The sequence below is a fragment of the Centruroides vittatus genome, unplaced genomic scaffold (assembly GCF_030686945.1).
Source record: "Centruroides vittatus isolate TY-2023 unplaced genomic scaffold, ASM3068694v2 contig_371, whole genome shotgun sequence".
Lineage (NCBI taxonomy): Eukaryota > Metazoa > Arthropoda > Arachnida > Scorpiones > Buthidae > Centruroides > Centruroides vittatus.
This window is the reverse complement of record NW_027122194.1, coordinates 3,307,205-3,330,892: the sequence shown is the minus strand read 5'-3', so window position 1 is coordinate 3,330,892 and position 23,688 is coordinate 3,307,205. Positions and strand designations below refer to the sequence as shown.

Genomic DNA, 23,688 nt, shown 5'->3' with positions numbered 1-23,688 from the left:
AATCTTCTCTATTCATTTTTGACCATTATCAAGATAAAAATATCATCCCACACAGTTCGATGATATTTCATTTCAAACTTTAATTTCTTTGCCATATTAATGAACTCGCTTTACAAAATAAATTAATATGTCAACACTTAATCGCTGTTTAAAATAATAGTTTTTAAACTGAAAGACATTCAATTAGCAAAAAATAGTATTTTGCTTCTCTTTCATTCTAATATTTTGAGAAGCAAAAAAATGAAAAATCAACCGAAAATGGCAAATTCGGAAAAGGAAATGAGATAAAGTTTTCTATTAGATTTTAGGAGTGTAGTTTAGGAGACTTCAGTCGAAATATGAGGACGGCGTGTGGTTACGGTTAGCTCCACCCTTGGGTTTATGCGGTGGGTCATTTAAGTTCTGAAGGACATAAAACAATGCTAGAGACAAAAGCGTTACCTGACTGGCCATTAAATCGCCAAAAGAGGCATCAGGTTCAACTTTTATAATCAGTCTTCGAGATGATGCAATACACTTTCACTTCTAAACTTATATTTAACAGAAAATTTAGATTTTTTGTTGTAAAAATCAAAAAGTTTTCTTACAAATCACATTACACAAAAGTAATAACCTAAACTACAAAATATTTAATGTAAAATCTCTTTTTTTCTAATAAGATTCGCTCATTTCTTTTTTCAGAAAACGCAAATTACAAAGAATAAATGCATTCTCATCCAAAGTTTCTAGTCTGAAAGATACAGTCATTCAAAACTAAATGCAAGCAGAAAGCGTGTTAATTATCCATTAAAACATAGTAAATCTTTATTCTTTGAGTGAATAATTTGTGCATCGAACTACCAGATCATTTATGTACTCATTAAGCCAGTTGAATTGATTCGACTGAATGAATCTCATTTATCTTTGTTACTCGAATGTTACCCAATTACCAAGTAAAATCAACTTTTCGGATGTCCATCCTCGGATACTAACAGAAGATTGCCTCGAAGCATGCATAATAATGCGCACGGTTTGGTCTTTTGATTCCGTAAATCGGACGCATAACCCCAACAGGACCACTGCCAAGTGTGGTCCACACCCACTTTTGACGTCACAACCCGTAGTTACCAAGGCAACGAACTCACAGGAGGGTGGCAGGGGGGTGCAGTGCGTCATATTGAAGTTTGAATTAACGTGAAAGAAAATAGGTGATAAGCACTTTCGAACATTGAAAATCGCAAGTTAATAGCCATTTTTCCAGCGCAATCAAATTAAGAAAAGGGAAAAAAGTTCGTGTATGATATTCGCAATAAACGTTACGGAACTCCAACGTATATTAGTGGAAATTGCATGCAGGAGCAATAACATAAACGATCGTGTATATAATGGACGCCATATATAACTGTAAGGAGTAGAAGGATTACTTTAACTCGATTACGAATAAGAAAGCGAAAGGAGTAAAGACGTTTCACTATAATTCAAAGGCATAAGACTTAAAAGAAAGAATTTTGGAAGACCCTTACCCATAACACCATCGGGTTGGACCAAGCTGACAGAGCTGCCCACTGCATCTCGTTGGCCAGCATTCACTCTCACTTGGCTCTGTATTTACAGGAGGGGAGGGGGACAGTCTCGGGAGGCCGGCGTCGCCGCTCCTTCCCTCACGACCAACTATAACGTGTGCGCGCTTGTATGCAGTATAGACACAGAGAAGAGAGAGAGTGGAGTGGAGCATGCCAGCGCCGACTGCACAGACTGGAGCGCACTCTGGCTGCGGATCCTGTCGGTATGTGGATCTTATTTAATATCATACTGCTACTAGTCCCACCCGTGGGACAATTGCTTCTGGTATGATTTCGCCTGTTCTATCAAAAGATACCGTTCCGGTGCGAGATCATCGCTGATTGGTGTCATGTTCCGAGTGAGATCCAACTAGAGGCAGAAATCCAGAAGAAAGGAAACGGTAAAGGTAATGGTTTAAGGCTAGTTTTGTCGTCGGAATATCGAATATTCGGCGCATGCGCCCCCTCCCACTATTTTCCAACAATTTCTGATGTTTAAAGAGAATAAACAGTTGGCGGAAAGCGTTAAATCTAGCGTGTCGAATTGAAGAACCGTCATTTACCTCACCAAATTCATAAGGTCACCTATCCAAATATCTAAGCCGCATATTTTAAACATTTGTTAAATGATAGCAGTAGTAGTTGTTGTTCTCGTAGTAGTAGTAGCAGTAGTAGTAGAATAAGTAGTAGTACTAGTAATAGAGGAGCTATAGGCACACTATTAAGGGAACCACGTCAAAAATCGATATCTGGCTGTGCAACTGCCGAGTTAGATTCGTTTAAAGAAACACAGGAACGGATAAAAGGTTTGGACTATCTTCGAATTAAATTTTAACTCAATTTATCTTCGTGTAATTAAGCCGATAGTATATATACTCCATTTTTGTATGAATTCTGGATAATTATAATCGATTGATGAAATTTTATGTCATAAGGAGGATAAATTTCGATTTTTATTCTCTAGCATTTTGTGTAAGTATACTTTTTTACCTCTTAATTATAATAATTCATCTAAAATACCCATTATTGAGCTCTTATTGCATCTCGACTCTAATTATGTCATGGAGATAATTTAGATTTAACGAAAAAATTGACGGAAGGTACGAGATAAGATCGTCCGAAGGCAATTATTTTGTACGCTACCGTATTTCGAAGATACTATTTGCCAGACTCTGGTTCTCAAATCAATACTTCGAACAGCCACGATGTCAAAACACACTATGCAAATTATTTTATAACTAATTTTCCTGTTTACTCAATTTAGTTTTGGTTCCGCCAGTCGAAAATCGCTTAAAAATTGAAAATTATTTTAAAACGATAAATATAGCACAAATTTTTAATTTTATTGGGTTTACTATGTTTCATTGATAGTTCGAATTGAAATTTCACTTGATAATACTAAAAAAAAATTACCAATTATTGACTTTTTATTTTGATTAGAGGTCTTGAAGTTTTTTCAAGTCATGTGGAAACAATTTCTATTTCCGTATACATAAAACCTTATAATGACGTCAAACTCTTTTCTAACAGTGACATTATCTCAGCACGATGTATTTACATTATGCCGTAAAGAAAGATCATCCTTCAAATAAAGCTTTACACATCATTATCCAGGACTAGTAGATATCTTCCGAAAGACGTAATTCCCAATATCCTATGCAAGAATTAGACGATAGCTACTTCACTAATAAAACTTCAAGGGTATAATATTTCCATGTTAACTCCAACTATTTTAGCTCGAGTAAAACTATATTGATATTTTTACAAGAGATTCTTGTAATAAAACAAAAAAATAGAAATGGTGTCTAATTCTAGTCTAATTTGTGTGTCAAGTAAAGTTTTCAGCGATAAGAAGGAAAGAGATGGGTGCGGTTTATAATGCGACATTCGGGACTGGACTATTTCAACACGCAAACCTTCTTCTAAAAACTTGTATTTCTCCAATTAGAGAATATTCTTTCAATTAAAATACTTACAATGTATTATTATTAAAGCTAAATAAATTTTATATTCAATGAAAAACTGATTTTTTTTTACTTTCATAAATATGACATAGTTTTAACATTTTTCTATTTACAATAATAAATAGCTTATAATAATAATAATAATAATAATAATAAATCAATAATTAAAGAATTAAAAGAGAAAAATATTAAATTAAATTAATAAAACTAACGAATAAATAAAATTTGAAAATTTAGATTAAATTTACCATAAAGTATAAGGTTTATTTTTAATTTTTCAGACCGAAGTACAAGACAGATCTGAAAGCAATTCTAACCATAAACAAAGTCTTCTGTATACTTTTATTTTTACATAAAAAGTCGCAAAGATAAAGGAAGACACAAATGAACATGTAAATAAGCAATATTGTTGTCATTTTCTAAGATCTTTCTAAATTCTAATGTTTAAAAAAATACTGTAAAAGTACGATAGTACACAGTGCAGGATGGATTAAAGACATAAACGTGCCATACATGCTCTAACATAAACACACGTTTCCAATAATTGTTTATAGTTTTTCCTAGTTTTGTATTGATCATATACATCCGAAATCAATGATTTCTTATAAACGGTGGTAGTTACAGAACTGGAAGCCACATTCGTGAATAATCAAACGAAAGTAAAAGTTTAGTAATTAAACGAAAAGAGTAAATACTAAATGAGAAATCAATGTGGAACGCATGTTAGAAAGACTTCTTAGAAGATAAATCTATTGTTATATCAAGTCGAATTAATGCAGAGCATTTTGTAAATAATACACATCCATTCAAATAGGAGGATGTCATTTGAATAGTTTCTTGAGTTTTTTCGTTTTATGAAGAAATCGAATTAAAAATTAATTTGTTAAAATTATTGCGTGTTAATATTTAATGATTAACTATTATTAACGCGCAATAATTAGTCAAATGTTAAGTTATTATATAGTAACTGTTTATATTAATTCGAATAACACAAAAAAATATTTGCACTTATATTATGTCTAAGACAACATCATGAATGTAACTTTTTAAATTAGTACCGTTATCAAAATTTTCTGCAGAAAGGTTGCTTCAAAACTGATATTAGGAAAAAATTAATACTTGTATTCTCTATCTTAAATGCAAAAATCAATTACTTATTATAATTTCTTAAAACTAACAATTTTTTTATATAAAATGATCATCATTAATAAAGGTTTTATGATGATATAAACGCTTCTGCAATACTCTGCTATATAGAAAAATGGGCGTTTAAATCTTCAGAAACCTAAATATAACTTGCAATATGCTTTACAAAAGTTCTATTAGTTCTTGCTTAATGTGATATTAAAAAACAGTAAACTCTTTCCTTAATTGATATTTCTGATTACAGTTCAGTTTGCTTCGTCAGTTTAACTATAAACTACTTTCAGAATCATTGTATTACAAAATTCACTAATTAATGATGATGATTAAGACCTTTCAGATTACCGATGCACATGAAGAGTTGAACTGAAAATTTGGGGGAAAAAAATTAGAACCGAAGTATCCTATCTCTTAATCTCTCGCGTAGACGGCCAAGGATTAAAGTATGCAGGACATATCCAGGGTCGTGCTGTCAGATGTCTCATGTCATCAATCATTGAGTACCCCGGCAATAAAAAGCAAACTGCAAGTGTCAAGAAGTGTAATCTCTTTTCACTGCCTGCTTTCTATCCCTAATGAAGTTTGAGCTTTCCATCTCTTCTGGCTGGGATCAGACCACAAAAAGCCCTCTGCCCTAATTAAAGTTTGCCACTACAATGGGCGGAAATCATCCCAATCCAAATTTAGGACGAATGTTCTTAAACTCGGTCAATTTTACAATTTTATATTCGTGACTTTAACCCGCAGACTTAACGGCATATCAAGCCTATTATTAAATTGTTACAATGTACTTTTCTTTTTTTTCGGTCGCTCTTATAATTAAAGGATAACTAAAGATTTCCATTTTTTTTTTGTTATATAAAATCCCTTGGGAATGTTTAGATATCTTATAATTGACTAATTACAGATCGGTTAATTTCATCATTTGCAAATATTTAATTTTAATTATGTGAAATTTCTCACATTAGAAAATCGTTATCTTCTAGTTCCGTTTTAATTCTTGAAGACTTTTAGAAATGAGATCAGTTGGAAAGTCAACTGAAATTGATAAAAACTGTATAAATGAGCTAAAATAAATTCTAAAATCATCGAAATTAACGTTTTAGTTATTTCCATGAGCTCGAAGCTTGCAATTGAAATATTCCATGCGCTCCATTATGGATATCTCATTATCATTTATAGTGCTTTCGACTAATAATTTTCTTTTCTGATCGATAAGAAACGTTTTAATTGATTAACTATTTATATATAAGAATGAAAATTAATACTTTTTGAAAGTGGTTGATAAATTCATTAAAGAATTCTTGTTAAAAATTAAGTGTTTTCTATTTTTGATGAACAAATTTTTCTTATTTACAAATAAAAAATGTAAAAACAGTATAGATTTTGGAGGTTGCTCATTAAATATAAAATATCAATACAAACGATTATCAAAATTTGAATATTTTAGTACATCTTTCAGAATTTTACCAAGAAATCTCCTAAGAACTTAATCCAATATAAATTCAAAAATCATAAGAAAAAAAAATAGGTTTTTCAATATTTCTAAAAACCTTGACTGAAGAAACTTAAAAAATAAAAATAAATGCAGTTCACTTCTTTATAAAATTAAAAACTTTGCTTCTTGGTAAACGTTACTTTTCCATAGGAGTTGTCCAAATTCGAAAATTGAATTTGATCACTTGTAGAAAATGCATCTTTCCTTCAGAACTACTATTTTTTACTATATTTTACTTCAGTGGAAGTGAAATACTACTTCAGTCAATATACTTTCGTTGAAGGATATTGAAAAATCCAAAAAAAAAAAACAGTGCTAAACTAGTTACCAGTTGCACATATTGAAATGATAAGTAATCAGTTTATGCCTCAACACAACATAAAATCTTGTTTACAAATCAAGTTTTTTTCCGAGAGACTATTTATAGTAGTTCGAATTGACAAACTCTGTAAAAAATAGTTACGATATTTCATTTACTTTCAGAAACTTGGCTACCTTGTTCAATTAACAATGGCAATACGGTAATGAAAACTCTGCGAGTGTTTGTGTAGTTAATTCTTGCAGTCAGTAGAGAACAAGAGCATATAAAACAATAAATCTCACGCTTCGTAACTGAATTTCAACTTTGCGATGTTTTGCATCATTGTCGTTTGCTATTTAATATAACTACTTTCCGTTTTCTCTTCATTAAGATAAACTATAATTCTCTGTTAGCCTCCGTTTACAACAATTGTAAACATTCCCGTCACAACCAAATACAAAAGATCTCCATCATTTGCATCTTGTTATTTCATATCTAACAAAACTATCTCATAAATAACAATTACAATTAACAGTAGTTATATCAAATGAGCAAACTTTCTTATGTATAGATTGTATCGAATAAATTAGCTTATCTTGTGAGGATATAGAAGCTAAACCAGTAACGAAGCCCGGTTGTAATTGAGTCTTGATGGAGAATTACAGAAATTATCGTTTCAACACATTCACTATTTAAATTTGCTCAATGTGGAAAGGCCAAAAATAATTAAACGAAACTAAAAAAAAGAGTAGGAAACGTCCATCTCATTCCAATGAAGAAATAAAGCAGAGAGAACATTACCTTCTCTGCACCAACAAGAGCATATCGATTATCCAGATATCCGTCATCCGAAGGGCAACGTGAAAATTTTGTCAAATTATTGTATCAGACTTTGCAGAGACAGACGATATCACTTGGCAGACAGACTTGATACGAATTTCCGACTCAGTGACTGCTTGATTTCCGTCAAACTTTTCCATTAACAATCGGCAACTCGTTTCTAGAGTTTCAACATCGGAAATGTTGGTTTGTTAAGCATTGTTTCGTTTTTTCCACGTTTATTTTGGTAGGAGATTTAAACGCTAGGCGATTTTCAAATAGAAAAATTTATATAATTGTCCTTATATTGTACAGTTTTATTAATTTATGAAGTGAAAAATAATTTAACCAAGAATTTTATACATCTGGTAAATTCGTCCAAGTTTAAATTATATGAAATAAATACTTAACTGCTATTAAAATAATTGGGTGCAATAAATTTTTCACATGCAATACTGCGAAAAACATAAAAACGAATCTAATAATTCAATGTCACATATTTGTCAACTAAATTATGATTTATAAGAAAGAAAAAATAATGTATAAGAATATATTTTTAAAATTAAATTACATGTACAACATTTAATATTCATGTAATAAGATCTGAACAATTACATTATACTTTTAGAAATCCTTTCACAGAATTGCCGTTTCGAAAGAAAGAAAAATCATTTTGAGATGAGAATTTGCTTTCTTTTTCATTACAGTAATATTTGTAGGTTAAAGATTTTATTAACTGATTTTTTTGTAAATATCAATCAACTAATCTAAGGAAATTGAAATTCCCCAAATAGGATTAATGAATTTTGCGCTATTCTTAAAATTTTGTTTCGTCTATTCCTATAGAACCAAAAATAATTTTCAGACGAAAATAATAATAAATTTTTATATTAGTAAACCTAATTAATTAATTATAGAAAGGAAAGACATCCTCGTTTCCGGAAGAAATCCATTTCGTCTCAAAATAAAATAGGATAAAAATCTAATTAGATAGATTCAATTTAACTAATAAAATGGATAATTTTATTTAATAATTCTTAAAGATTAGTTTTTATTTAACTGGAAAAAATATTAATCATTTTTTAAGATATAAAACTTTTCAAAAAGGTCACTCTTTCAACTATTATTTAAAATTAATTGAATATATAGTTGCAATTTAATTTAATTATAAATTAAAGTGTGCATTATTGAAATTAATATATCATTACTGAAGTCCGAAATATATATCTGACTTCATAATCTTATGAAGCATTGACTTCAGTGAGGATATATTCCAAAACAGATTTAACATTGCACAATTTATACGTGATTTTTCAATATATTCAAGTGCATATATTATCTCGCTATTTTGAGATTTTAAACAGATTATTATATCAAAAAATATCACAAAATGACAGGAGTTTAAAAAAGCCAATATCATGAATTACTTTTTAATTTGTGTGTGTTAATTAATTTTTAAAGAACTTATTTTAAAAAAAATTCTAAAAGCCAATCTGACATTACACGATACTAATTAAAAATAATAATTCGATGGTTTTTAATAGAGTATTAAATAAAAAAGGTTCTATTTTTTTACTTTATTTATATATTAAATAATTTTTAAAAAAGCTGTCTTTCAAGAAATTACAAAATTATTTTTCCTTATTTTACAGCTAATCTTTACTCTAGAAAAAAGCAACTAAAATTACCTCGTATATTATTATAGCTTTTACGTGAAAAATACGCCTTATACATTTTATTACGAGATTTTTCTTTATACCTTCTATCACTATTACTGAAAACGAGTTAATTTTCAATCACCCTAAGCCGAGAAGACTAATTTTTCCTGTCACATACAGCTTACTCGCAATATCAAAAATATTTTTCTAGAAAAATAAGTCTATAATGGAGTAGAAAACTTCAAAAGTATTTTTAATCATATTTTATCGATAGTGGAAACAAATGTACTTTCTGGCCTTCTAATATTTAAGTGTACAATATTTTATCTAAAAATAATTTAGGATTGTAACAACAAAATATATGGTTGTTAGCCTGCCAGACTGGCAACTCCCAGAGGTGACACCCATTATTCACTGAGATGACAAGAGGATCCACGGTTAATAAAACAAGATACAAAAATTCATTTTTCCCTAACGTAAAGTTCTAATAAAACTAACGTGGAAAAAAGAGAGTACAAATTCGTGTAAAAATATAATATCATTAAATATAAAATCATCATTACTTAAACAGAGTTCCGAAAGAAAAGTCTGACTGATTTTGAAAACGATATAATTCAAAAGACATAGACATACCCCTATAAAGAAGAACTTTTTAATATTAATCAATAAACAGATTCTCTTCTTTGGTTTTAAAAAAGTCATTTAGGATCGACTTTTTTATTTAGAAATAATATACAGAGTGATTCATCATCAGACTTCTACTTATTGATGACAAGTGTAACTTCAGCATTTAATTTTACAAAACAATTTTGAGTTTTTGCCATCAACATGCCAGTTTATAAAAGGAGAATCGATTTCAGAAACGAAAACCTTTTTTTCCTCCTTCTTCTTTACAAAAATGAGAAACAAGAAGCTAGTCTTTTACCATTTAAAAATATGATTTCCTTCTTAAAAGGTGAATCAAACACCGATTTTAATTTCCATCCTTGAAGAAGAGGGGAAAAAATAATATTTGCAATTTTTTCTATAATTATGATTGAATGATAAAAATGATACAGATTTCAGTCTATAATTTATAAGAAGTGTAATAAATCAAATGTATTGATCTAAGAAAGAGAAAAAAAGAAAAAAAAAGGAAATGTATGTTGAAGTGGTCTTGCATAAAAATTATTTATAGATCCAACCTTGATGAGCGTAATAAATATGATTTGAATTTAGCGATTTGTTATTCGAACATGAAGATGACAGATTAGCCAATATTTTATTGTTAAAAAATGAAAAACGAAACTTAGTAGCTTTTCGTATTTATAAAATTGTGAAAATTGAAAAATTTGCGAGTAAAGAAACTTTTTCGGTATTATCTACTTGAGATCTTGGATTGCTTTCTCTAAATTAATATTATGAATTTAACTGTCCGAAAATAAATTATAACGCAATTCTATCCTATAATTTCTCTTCTTTTTTCACGTCCTTTCATTATTTTTCTTCAGAAAATAGCTTTTCTCACCCAATGTTCAAATCAGTAACAGTTACGAAAGGAAAAAGATGACGTTCTTAATTACAATCAATCTCTAATTTATATTAGAAAATTATTTGTATATAGAGTGGCTCAATAAAGAGTTAAACTATAATAAAAGTAGTTTTTAGAGCGGTTATGTTTACAAACTTTTTAAAAATTGTTTAATATGAAATCTCCCATGTTCAAAACACAATTCTACAACATTGCTACAAATTTTCATCAGAAAATTTCTATTATCAAACTTGCAAACGCTCCAGTAATCGGTTCTTTAACATCCTATAACTTTTGCGTCATCCTTTACGTGTACTGTACACACAAGTTTAAATAAATATCACAATGAATTAATCTTGATTTTAGAACTAATAAAGTCTCTTATTTCAATTAACTAGCGATGATTAAAACAAGTATTAAAATGCTCATTTTATAGAAATAGCAACTTATGAGTACGAAATATAGCTTACGAACAATTATACAAATACCAGTTACAAACAAATAATATAACAAGCTCTTATTCTATTATTCACAGAAATTTAAACGAAATTCTCATTCACTCATTGTTTGAAAGGCAGAAAAAAGTTAATAAATGATATTTTATCTATCTTCAATGATAAAACTATTCTTAGCAGAAATGATATCTTTATTAATAATAATAATTAAGTACTGTTAAATATAGTAAGAAGACTTTTATTATTACACAAAATAACAGATTTCTTTTTTTTTTAAATATAATACAGGCTATATTTTTAAAATAATTCATCTTGAAAAGATTTATTCAGAATTTAACCAAGTTGTAAGACCATCTCACGTGAAAAAACGACGATTATGCCATTAAATTCTTTCCTATTATTGTAATCAGCATACTACTTCCTATACAAAAAAAAGGTATCTAAACTCTTATTAGTAAAATTACACGTTTCCTACACTATTTTTAGTCATTAGAATCTTTATAATCTAGAATATTTGTTTAATCTGATACATATTAACGATTTGTATTTGTTATTAAATTATAGAAATTTAAAAATTTTTAAAGACGGAAGAAAATTCCAAAAACAAAACTTTATACTCTTATAACAATACGAACCGTTATTTTGTTTTATTCTTACATCAAAAAACAAACGTAGATATTAATAAAATGGATATTTTTTTTATCAAATATCACGTGCACATTTATATTCTATTATGATGTAATTTGAAATGCAATTTTAAATATAATCGGAACTATTAAATTTGTTTACAAAAGAAAAGAAAAAAAAATGAAAAGCTAAACAAACTTGCATATCATTATAAAAGATTGTATGCCATTATACTTACAGAGAAGTTTTCCTCTAATGTTAAATATACAGTCAATGGACATTTTTAAATTATTATATTCATTTTTATTTCTTTAACTACTTAAAATATTTTTAAAAACATGTTTAAAATATGTAATGATCTTTTTTACTTTCATTTTAAAATTATTTTTGTAAATGAATTGAATGAACGTGAATTTATATCTCCAAAGTAAATATACATTGATAACATTACTATGCATAACAATTAGTGATAGTTATGTTTATATTTCCGATGCAAGTTTCCTCTTGTAAACCACCTCTCTCTGTGCAAACTTAGCGATTTATATTACGAGATAAATATGATTTATTAATATGGCGTATATTAATAATTTATCAAGTATTCATCATAGCAGACAAATAGCTATTTAACAGGATATCTTTAAAATTCTTTCATTTGAGACTTAAACTAAAGATAAATCGAATAATATAATCATTCTTTAGCATATTGACGGTGCGGTAGATATTGGTACATTTCAATAAACGATTCTAATCTGAACTCGGAACAAAATTTTTCATGGATAATCCCTGATTAGGATATTTTTTCTCATCTCCTACCGTCCTTGATGATCATATTAAAGATGAGGCCTGCCCGACAGGTAAAGTTAAGAATGGGCAAAATTTTTTCGCAGTGTTGTAGTTTGCGTTAACAAATCAAACGCAGTCCGCCCGTCTAAAACAGAGTATTCCCATTCGTATTTTCAAAGATTAAGTGTAGGCTATTTGAGGATTTGAAGATGGCTGTTTACAATGGAAAACTTTTTCGATTAAATTCTCAAACTCCTGTTGGATTCTTAAAATATCTTTATTGGTAAAAACATATTCCAATGCTTTTATTCAGATATAATTTCATACAGGATCCCAGCAATAAGAAATAACATAGGATACAAATTTTGCGGAACAGTTCAGATAATTCACACACAAATACGCCAACAATTTCTAAATAATGTTAATAACGTATTAAAAATGTCTTAAAGTCTAATAAAGTTTGAATTAGTTCTAACAACGCATAATAGGAGTAAGATATGCATTGTTGGATTATTATTTCTGAGATTAATTAAATGATTATTTTCTCGTTTAAAAATTAATTTCGTCTTTGTAAACAACATAATTTCAATATTAAAACTTCATATAAATTAATATATATTATATTATATAATATAATATATAATAATTTTATGCATATAGAACCTTAAGCACGCGACGAACATATAATTTATAATTTACTTTATTTTATAATGTGTTTAGAAAAATGACAGTTTGCATTAAGTACGAACAGAAACAGCAATTGTCTGAATGCGTAATATGAAGGCTAAGGACTCGATATTTAAATATGATAAAACTAAACACAGATATGAATGATTAAATACATTGTTAAAAGAAAAAAATTGAAAATATTCCAAGAAAATTTAATTCATAATCTTTCAAAAGATGCTAAAATGAACTTTCGAAAAAAAAATGTAATAATAAATTCGAAAATTTGAAAAACAGGGAATTTAAAATGTAATTCAAACACCGCTTATGTTTTATTAATTTATAATGTAATAATTGTATTAAAAAATAATTATTACATCAAAAAATAAGCACACTAATGGAAAACGATAGATTATAAAAAATACAATTACTACATTTGAAGATATTGGATAAATACGCAGTCAACATAACATTAGATACAATCTGCAAAAGTACTAATTTATTACTCAATACGTTTAGAATATCAAAATACTATAAATAAATCTTATAGCATTTTGACAATTACATACATTGTTCCTTGAAATTTTACTGGCAATACAATTACAAAGTGTTTATTAACTGTGTTAAACTAATAATATCAAATGTTTGTATAAAAAGTAAAAGATTTAATTAAAATTTCGAATATTTGATGGTTTAAGTCTTAAAATAATCAAGTAAAAGTTGCTTGCAATGTCTAAATAATAAAATCAAATTACTCTTATTATATAAATTATTTCTTATAATAAGTGACTAATCTATAATACTACTCAAAATTTCTATCGACCATGTTAAAATCAGTTTAGAAAGTTTTGATTTCTCGTTGTTATTCTGATGTTTAGTTGATCCTAATTGCTCTTAATAGGAGTAACTAAAGCCACCGATAAGAATCTACGAGAAACTGGAAATGTTCAATCTAATCTAAAATTTCATGCTCAACAAGGTATTTTTTAATTCCAGTCCCTTATTTTGTTACTTACATGACTTCATGCAACAATACAATAGTTTAATTTAATATTGTGAAATTAACGTGCCTTCGTCTGAAATTATTATGAAATTACTATGAATTTATTATGGAGTAAAATCTTTCAGAAAGCATTTTACAAAATGTATCATGGATACATTATATTAATTTTCTTATTATAAAATCAAAATCAATTACAATGTTTTCTTAAACCCACTTCATTTTCGAGAAAATAAAAGTTATAGCAAATCTTCCGACTGTTGTTAATGCTAATAAAATTTCTTATCTCTCATTAATTTTAAAATTAAACTTTTATTAGCTTCTATTAAAAACAAATATTAAACAGTTCTTGTTTTCTTCCTCACAAACATATATAAATTTTTAAAGAAAGAAATTAAATGATCAGATATATCCAAATTAATTAAAAATTTTAATAGAATCATAGTCCTCTCTTTTACACGGATATATAATAATTATTAATAGTATTAAAGCAATTCGATAATAATCTAGACAGATATGTTAGGTCACATGACGATCTATAATCAATCAGTGTGTGCATAATCAAGATTAAAGAATATTAATTTTTGAATCGTATCGTCTGTATATTGAATTACTAATGTTTTTCAATCGAATTATTTTCCAAGATCGATCACTTGGATTCTCTTAAAACAATCACACACTATTTTAAGACTTACATTCTTGTTATTTTGAGTTAATTTTATAAATTACCTTAAAAAACTTCTTAACGTTCAAACCTTAACATAAAATATGATATAATAACGGAATATGAATTGCAATTTTTTGATTAGATAATAACCAAGATTCAAATATAATCACAATAAAAGAAATATAATAAATTCAGTTTAAGTGCTTATCTACTTTGAATAATTAGATTTTTAAATAATTATTAAATAAATATCTGATTTTGAATCATTTGTTCCGTTTAAATTAAATTGTAAAAATCAGTCATTTATTGTTCGCAAATATAATTCAATTACATAAATATCAAATATAATATTCTAATATTATAACATTTGATTGTTACACATTAATATGTTATTATTATTAATATAACATTATATTATAACTGTAATATTTATTTTCACATACCTAACTGTTCTCTCTAATAAAAGACAGCAAAAATCAAACCTTAATTATAACAGTTTTATATATTTAAAAAAATTGTTTATAAAACTTTCATAACATTCGAAAGTAATTTCATTAACTATCAATAGATATACTAGTACGTTCAACCTAACCCGAGCTTAAAATTTACACGCAGCACATTTTCAGCTTGAAATAAATATATTAATGTGATCAATTTTTTCTATATTTAAAGAGCAAAACATCTTACAAGTAAAACGTGAGGTTTTCTTGATATTTATTTATTTACCAGTATTTTAAACGTCTAATTATATAAAAATTAAATTTAAAACTTCATAGAAACTGCATTTATTATATAAAATTATAAAGTAAGAAATTTAAAAAATCTATTTCATTTTATATACTAAAATTTTCTATATAAATTTACTCTAATTTTAAAACTTTTCAAATATAAATAGAATTCTTAGTAATATAATTCTTCAAAAATTCATCAGAAAGTGAGGATTACACAGAGTTATACCAGTCAAAACGAGTAACACCATGTTTACCATTGAAATTCCTATTTTAACTTAGTTTATATAAATATCATAATCCCGTAACTTAAAACTAAGTAGAAAAACGACGATGGTAACTCTTTTTTAATAGAGCAGATGAGAATAAATTCAGTAGAATGAACTTTAAAACAGGAAATAATTTTCATCCAGGTTATCAGTATACATAATTTGAGAAATATTTCCTAGTTTAATATAATAAACATTTATTACTCATGAACAGTAGCTTTATCTTTTATTCATACGATTGGAAAAGTTTCCAATGAAAACTGAATTGATGATAGTTGGTAGGTTTCCAATGCTTGCACTTTCCAAGTAGAAGAAAATTTCTTTTCTTCTTTACTCCGTTATCTTTTTGGCCGTGCATATCTGATCACCGTAATCCTATCTGGTCACCGTAAACTGGCAGAAAAAAAGGAAGAAAAAATGCTGCCGTCCCTATTATAAAGCCCCGATACAAGAGAAACGGTTCGGTACACCTGTAACACGTAAAAGGTTCCCATCAACTACAGCAGCTGCAATAAATTCCTCACAAAGGATAACGAAACTTTGCAAAGTTGGAATTTAGATAATTTTTCACTGTCATAAAACATCTTTATGGCGGATCCGCAACCATATTGTTGTTTGGTGCACTTGGGGAACATCTTTAAAAAAGTATTTTATAGCTCGAAATTGTTCTCTCGCAAATCCTTGCTTGTTAATCAATAAAGAGAGGAAACTATTTTTGATAATTTTTTTTAGAATTTCATAAAATATTTAAAGCAAAAGATAAAAGGAAACCTTCTATTTATATAATATTAAAAGGCCGATCGATCATAATTTTTCTCTGCTTCGGGATTTCGGTAAATCATCAGGACTGCGTATTTATGTCAATTTTCGTGTACCTGATTAAATATAATTATTAGTTTTTAAGAAAATTATTTTAAGTCATCATACTGAAAATTGTTTAGCTAACCCACTGAAACTTTCTGTATTAAAACAGAACTATTCTACTCACTAAACGCTAACAGTATACTTACTCCCTAATCACTTTATGAAAACAAAATCGATGTGTAATATTTTGTAATCATTATTACAATATCTGAAATGTTTGACAATAAAATTATTGTGTTTTAGTTAAGTTAATGAAATAATCGCATTAATTTCCACAGATTTGCACAAATTCTTTTTTGACAGCATTTTATATTACTAACTAATTCTAATTCAAGAAGCATAAAATCTATGTTTTTTTTTTTTTTTTTTTTCTTCTTCGACATTTTGAAATTTGAAAATTCATTATTATTCTATTAAAAATTAATAAATTATTTTTTATAGAAGCATCAGTTTATATATTTTAGAAATAGATATATCACTTACGAGCCAGTATATATAATCCATAAATTATTCACTTATGACAGGAAAAAAAACTACCAAGAAAAATAGGAAAAAAAAACTACATGAAATTGACGTGTTTAGTAAAATATTTTTCAAATTTTATAGAAAACATTTCGATAAAACAAAACCCTTTTATATCCTACAGTTTCTTCATTAACACTTGTGTTTAAACATGCAAAAAGTAGGTTGGGTTTCTTTCAACTAGGTGATCAATAATCAAGACTCATGATACCAGTGTAATTTCCAAGAAGTATACACTCTTATATAAATCTGTATTTAATTAACTCCCTTACCAAGATTTAATCAAATCCATTGATGGGATTTTTTACGGAGTCAAAAAATCAAACGGAGAAAAAGAACATCTCTTGTGCAATAACCGTGGCAATTCGAAGAAATCGAGTTAGTTAACATATAAATTGGTTTTATCAGCTCTTAATAAAAAGTAAATTTAAATCTACTAATGGGATAGGATCGCGATTTTTTGATGTTCCTTTGAATAAAAGTAGGAAAGTGTTTAATTTGTGAAAGTTGAAAAATTGTCAGATCATTAAAGAATAATTAATATATTGCAAATAGGAGTTATTTTTATAATTTTCCTAAAGATAGGAACAGTATACAATTAAAAAACAAAAGCAAAGCTCTAAGACAGAAGAACTGTCAAAGCTTTTTTTGTTTGCCAACTTCTTTTGTTGTCAATTCCTTTCCAAAATTATATTTAATACTGTATCGATTCTATGATGATACAGAGTAAGAATAAATTACACATAGGATGAAATAAAAAAAAATCAAATAGAAATAATCTGATCGGATCAAATTCTCGAATAATTAATATCCCGATACAATCGAAAGCCTGATATTGTTATTGTTCCTGCATACACTTGATCCAATGACAATTTTGTAAATAAATTTCTGCGGATCTCAAGGAGTTTTTCTATTGGCAGTCTATATATATATATTTTAAACGAAAAAAAGAGCATAAAACAAATTTAACCCAACAAATGTTTAGTGCTCGGTTTAATAGTCTGTTCTCTGCGCCAAATAAAGTTTAGTTTACGGTAATTGTAAAGTAGAGTAATATAGCATTTTGTATTAACTTATTATCTACTAATATAATATTCTGTCCTCACATCTTAATCTGGTGCAACCGCTTTTTATTGATGAAACGAGAGTCTCTACATCGACCACGTCCGAATTCAGATTTATATTAGAATGTACCGTAAAACTTTAAACCTAATTGATATAAAACTATTATAAATATAACGGTTGAGCTCCTATTCACTTATATTCAAGAAAACAAATTACTTTCATACTATGAACTGAAGGATTTCATTTTTTTCTCCAGTGAAAGAAGCTAGTAAATAAAATGAAACGAAAAATGTGTGTAACAAGTACTTCAAAAACAAATAATTTGTGGTAATTATCAAAACAAAATGTATTTTTGTAATTTGAAATTGTTTATACTTCCAATAGAGAACGAAATAAAATAACATTGACGAGTTTTTTGACAAGGACTCATTACACAAACAGAAGTTTGTTTCCCGAATTGGGTAACAATTGATTTTATAACGTCAAATTTTCATAAGACGAGATTTTGACTTCTCGAACTTTTGATTATGTCAAAATTGTGACCTGTCGATATTTTCAACAGGATTCAGAAATAATAATACTTTTTTTTTATATTAAAAATCAAGATTCAAAATTTTTGTTTTCCCTTTACTGAAACTTATATTAATAATTTTCACATATAATTATCTACATTTATTATACGTTTAAATATAATAAAAATAAATTTAGTCACAGACTCCCAAACGAGCCCTAATAATTTATCGACCCCAGGATAAATCGTTTGACCTCCTAGGCAAATTCGATAGCTACCAAGTTAGGAATCCCTCTTTAAGATATATCAGAAAAAAAATTTCGGTCTTAACAGTAAAATATTGATTATAATATCGATCTTAAACTAAGAAAATTTTAAATCAATTTGAAGAAAATTATCGTGTTAAGAAAATAATAATTTTTAAGTTTTAATCCAAGAAAAATTACATTTATTATTATTTTCTTTATCGAGAATATATATTTTTTATGTAACTTAATAAATTCTGTTGAAAAAGACACGCACTTTAACCATATGGGAAAGCAATTTAGTGAGTAAGGAGAACTACTCGAGGTTATAAAATCCTACAGACAAGATTTGTTACGAAAAAGGACAGCGATAAGAAAAGAACACGAAAATGAAGAGAGCTCTGCAGAATGGCAATATGACTGAATCTTCTAAACAGCTTTGAACAACTTACACAAAATTATAATAATATACATTTTTTAAAAGATATCGAATAAAAAAATTTAAATATTTAAAAACTAATTTATTTTCGTAGTTTACTGAAAATCGTTTAAAATAATTAACTTAAATATTGTTAAATCGAAATTAGTATATTCACACAAATTTAATCTAGTTAGTTCTTTACGTGAAATACATTTTCGATTGCTTATCTCCATAACTTTTCCTCAAATCAACGTAATGTTTTTTCTTAATTTAGGAGAAAAATAACCAATTACTACTATTAAATAAACAATATTACTACTGTTATGACCGAATTTTAATATAGTCAAGATTCGATTTAGTGCTGTATCATTCGTTCGTCTTTAAATTTGGTGCTAAATCCACGAATTGTGATATATATAGTAATGATATTACAGAGATTTGAATGTTGAGTCACTGATTTAGTGATAATGTCCTTTGCAAAACAGAATCGTATATTTAGTAATTCAATGTAAGAAAGAATCCTCTGTCTAACATTTACGAAGATCCGTTGAAAAGTATTCACTGACGTTTTACGAGAGTGGCGCTATTTAAGATAACGTTATATCGAGATTTTATTGTATAATTGATATAATTTAAAATATTGTTTTGTTGTTAATCGTTTGGCCTGCTAGGCAAATTCGATAAAATCCTTTAGGAAAATTTAAAAATTATCTGCATCCGTCTGTTGTTAAAATGTTAGATTAATAGGAAAAGTTATCTTTCACAAATTAAATGCTTTTCCTCTTTTATCCAAAATATACAGCAAAATATATAGTATCTAGAACTCTATAAAATATAATCCTGTTCCAGTATTATTCCTTAATTTCTAATTTACCAAAAAATAAAAATAATGACAATTATGAAATGAAAGTGGAGCAAACTTAATTCTAAAATGGACACAATCGAGCAAAACAGAGGGTTTTCTGGCAGTCGAATTCCATCATGCAGTTTGATATTAGTTTTCAATTTTCACAAAAGAATTACAAATAACAACGAAATAAAAGAGGAAAAAATAATTTTATCAATAGCTTTCAAATATGGAAAATGATGTATTTTTAAATTTACATTTTTCTATTCTTTTTTTTTTTTCTTTGTAAAATTCAATAAATGTAATAACAAATTCAATGAAATTTTACAATTGTTCGTTATAAACAACAGCGAACTCCTATTAATGCTACAAGAGGAAATTGAAAATTTTTATACTGATATAAATTTAGCTTATTCGCAATAACCATAAACAATATAATTCACTTAAGATTCTTAGATCTTAAATTACATGAAATATAAATTTCTTTTTCTCAAATGATATCTCTCACTGCACAATTGAATATTTCTACTTGTTAAGATACGCTTTACTTCAAGTATGCAACCCGATAAATTTTATTTTGCTTATTTTTTTAATATTTTCAACTTTCTAAAACAGATTCTAGTTATTAAATTATACGACTAAAAAGCATTTAAGAATATCTAGAACGAGAAATAGAAAATGAAATTCAAAAAATTCGCTAAAAAAACTGCAAATATTATTTATAAAACAGTTTGTTTTCTTCTGGCAAAGTTGTATTTGGTATTTTGTGTAGAAAAACTGAACATCGGTAGAGATGCAAACCATTATATATTCGAACTCGTCAAAATTCCCATCACTTCCGTAGAAATGCTGCACGGTTGAAATCCGAGATTCGCTCAACAATTTCTTCAAAACATTTCAACTTTCACCCTGTAAAATCGAACCGGAAAATGTATTAATGTGTTACTAGACAGCTTTCCACTTCTGGAAAAGAAAAAAATCCATTCTACTACTCGACACAAACTTATTTCCGAATATATTTTTCGTATTCTCTTATCTGCAGATCCGTTAAATGTTCGAAGAATTTCGATTAAGCAATTCGTTCCGTATTAAAATAAAGTTAGCAAGACGTTAAATTAAAATAATTAACAAGTAACCTGGTCTTTCGATACGAAATTACATTTAAAAGGGATTCGAGACTTTTAATTTAATAGTAACCTTGAGTAAAACGATTTTCATATGCAAAATTTTTCATTTAATATTTATTTACAGTTTTTGATTGGTGGAACCTCCACCAAAATGAAAATCGATGCGCACTTCACCCATCACTATAGCAACCGTAATACGTTACGTTACGCAGAAGCAATGTAACAACTTTTATTCCCAATCCCACTTCGATTATTCTTTCATACGGTGTTTTTATTTTTTTTAAGTTCAAAATAATTGAATTTTAAAAGACGGGCACGTGTAAGATTTTATTTAAAAATCGCTAAATATGAGGAGAAAAAAAGAAAAAACAACATCTGAATTTAGCCACCTGCCTGAATTGTATCATAGTTTTCTGGCGACTTTTAAACAAAGTGCATTCTTATCCTGAAAAGTTGATTTAGTACACAATGAGTTCTTTTGCATTTTATGACCTTGGTTTTAAGACACGATAACGGGCTATATTATCATCGGCAGTTTAAAAGAATTTTCCTATTGAAAATTATATTTTTTATTTGTCAACACTGATAATTAATAGCATTCCATTAGAGACAGTTACCCATCTACGGTATGTCAATAAAGTTATTTAAAAATACTTAAATATCGAATTGGATTATTAATCAACAAACAATACAGCACAAAACCTATAAATAAAAATCATTAAATGCTTTTTGAAAAATAAGAAACCGAGAATTAACAGAAGATTTATTATAGGTTAACAGGAATTTCTTTCTTACCAGTGACATTATCAAACTAATATATTTAAGAAAAAATTCAATATTGATGGCGTTTATACACATGAACTAATAGAAAAATTTATTCTATAATATTGCGTATTTTTTAACAAAAACACTTATAGAATGAATTTATATTTTAGTAGAGAATAGTCAAATCTCCTCCGACAGCTTCAATTTTCCTGAAGATAAGAGACGTGGACAAATTTACCCGAAACCTGTATTTACTCACCTTATGATTATATAATTTCCCTACTCCCAAATGCAGTAAATGAATAAATAAATAATAATCAATGTATTTCTATTTAAAACAAAAATAAGACATTTGGATTACCTTCTCTAGATAATCATTTCTTCACGAATTGCTTAAACGTATTCACAACAGTAATAGTTCGAATTTACAAACCTTGCACACAGATCCATATTTTGAGTATTCCGAATTGGAGAGTTTAGATGAAATTTATAACAAAACTCAAATAAAATATCGAATCTAGTGTAGAGCATATTTTAAAATAGAAGAAACGGTCTAGATTTCGAGGAGTTTCTTTTGTACTTGGATAAATTCCAAAAGAACTTTTCGTATTAAAATGGACAATAAGCCATGTCGTATGGCCCGCGAAGCCGAAACTTTTGAACTATCAATACGGCTCGATATTCGAAAACTTTCCGGACGTGCCCGCAACTAAATTACCTCCGCTTTTGGCAAATTTTCAAATGTACATTTCAAAACAGTTCATCATTTCAAAATCGTAAACAAAATTATTCAATTAAAACTACATTTTTCCATTCTTAAAAATATAGTCAGAATCGTTCCTACATTTGTTTCAAATTAACTGCCGCTTATTAATTTAAAAATAATCAGGGAAAATGTCTCATACTCCCGAACACATTTCACTTTGAATGAAAGAATAATCGCACTTTAAACATTTTTATGTAAATTTGAACTCTATATGTATAATACTCGAGGCTTTGAATTTATATTGAAATATAAAAAATTATTTTTTCCAACATATTTTGAAAACAAAAGAATGACTAAACAACAGAATTAGCATACTACAAAGCTACCTATCATTTCATCAACTATACTTTTTTTCAGAATTTATCAACACAATTTTAAAATAACAGGTTATATCAACTATTTTTTTAGAATTAATTATAACAACATACTTGAGAAAAAATCAAACAATTCAACGTGTAAGACATATCGTTTGCCTAAAGTTTATCATTTAATCCAAAATGCAAATATTCTGTTTAAAAAATAAGAAAAAAAAATTTCGGCAGAAAATTGGAAAGATGCCAGCCGACTACAATATTTAAATAAGTTATATATCGCTATATAAATTTATTTTATAGCCGAGTTTTAAAAAAATATATAGTTTTTTTTCCGCCAGATACAAAAATCCTAATTTTGCAAACTCTTTTTCAGACTGTTTATAAAATGCGGGTCTTGTGTAAATTTCGCATTCTATTTACGGAATTTTATATATTCCAAACGTAAAAATTCTTTTTTTATAATTAATATATAAAAAAATTTTCCAAGCTAAAACTATATTATAGATAAAGATTATTTTTCAACTTATTAAAAAGTTTACAGATTTTAATTTCACCGGATCTTTTCGGGTTATCATTTACAAACAATTACTTGATAGAATTACAGTTGAAACA

General features: G+C 27.5%; 1 protein-coding gene across 5 annotated transcripts in view; it reads right to left on the bottom strand.

The window, feature by feature from the left end:
- Nucleotides 1-23,688, bottom strand: part of LOC136975438 (nucleolysin TIAR-like) — a 303,606-nt gene that overhangs the window by 167,214 nt on the left and 112,704 nt on the right. Inside the window, exon 1 of one of the 5 annotated variants that reach the window (XM_067270495.1) lies at nucleotides 1,503-2,086. The exons of the other annotated variants lie outside the window; for them this stretch is intronic. Coding sequence (XP_067126596.1) covers nucleotides 1,503-1,565 — 63 coding nt within the window. The 5' untranslated portion in view covers nucleotides 1,566-2,086. Of the gene's footprint in view, nucleotides 1-1,502; nucleotides 2,087-23,688 lie in introns of those variants that run through there. 5 annotated transcript variants of the gene reach the window in all.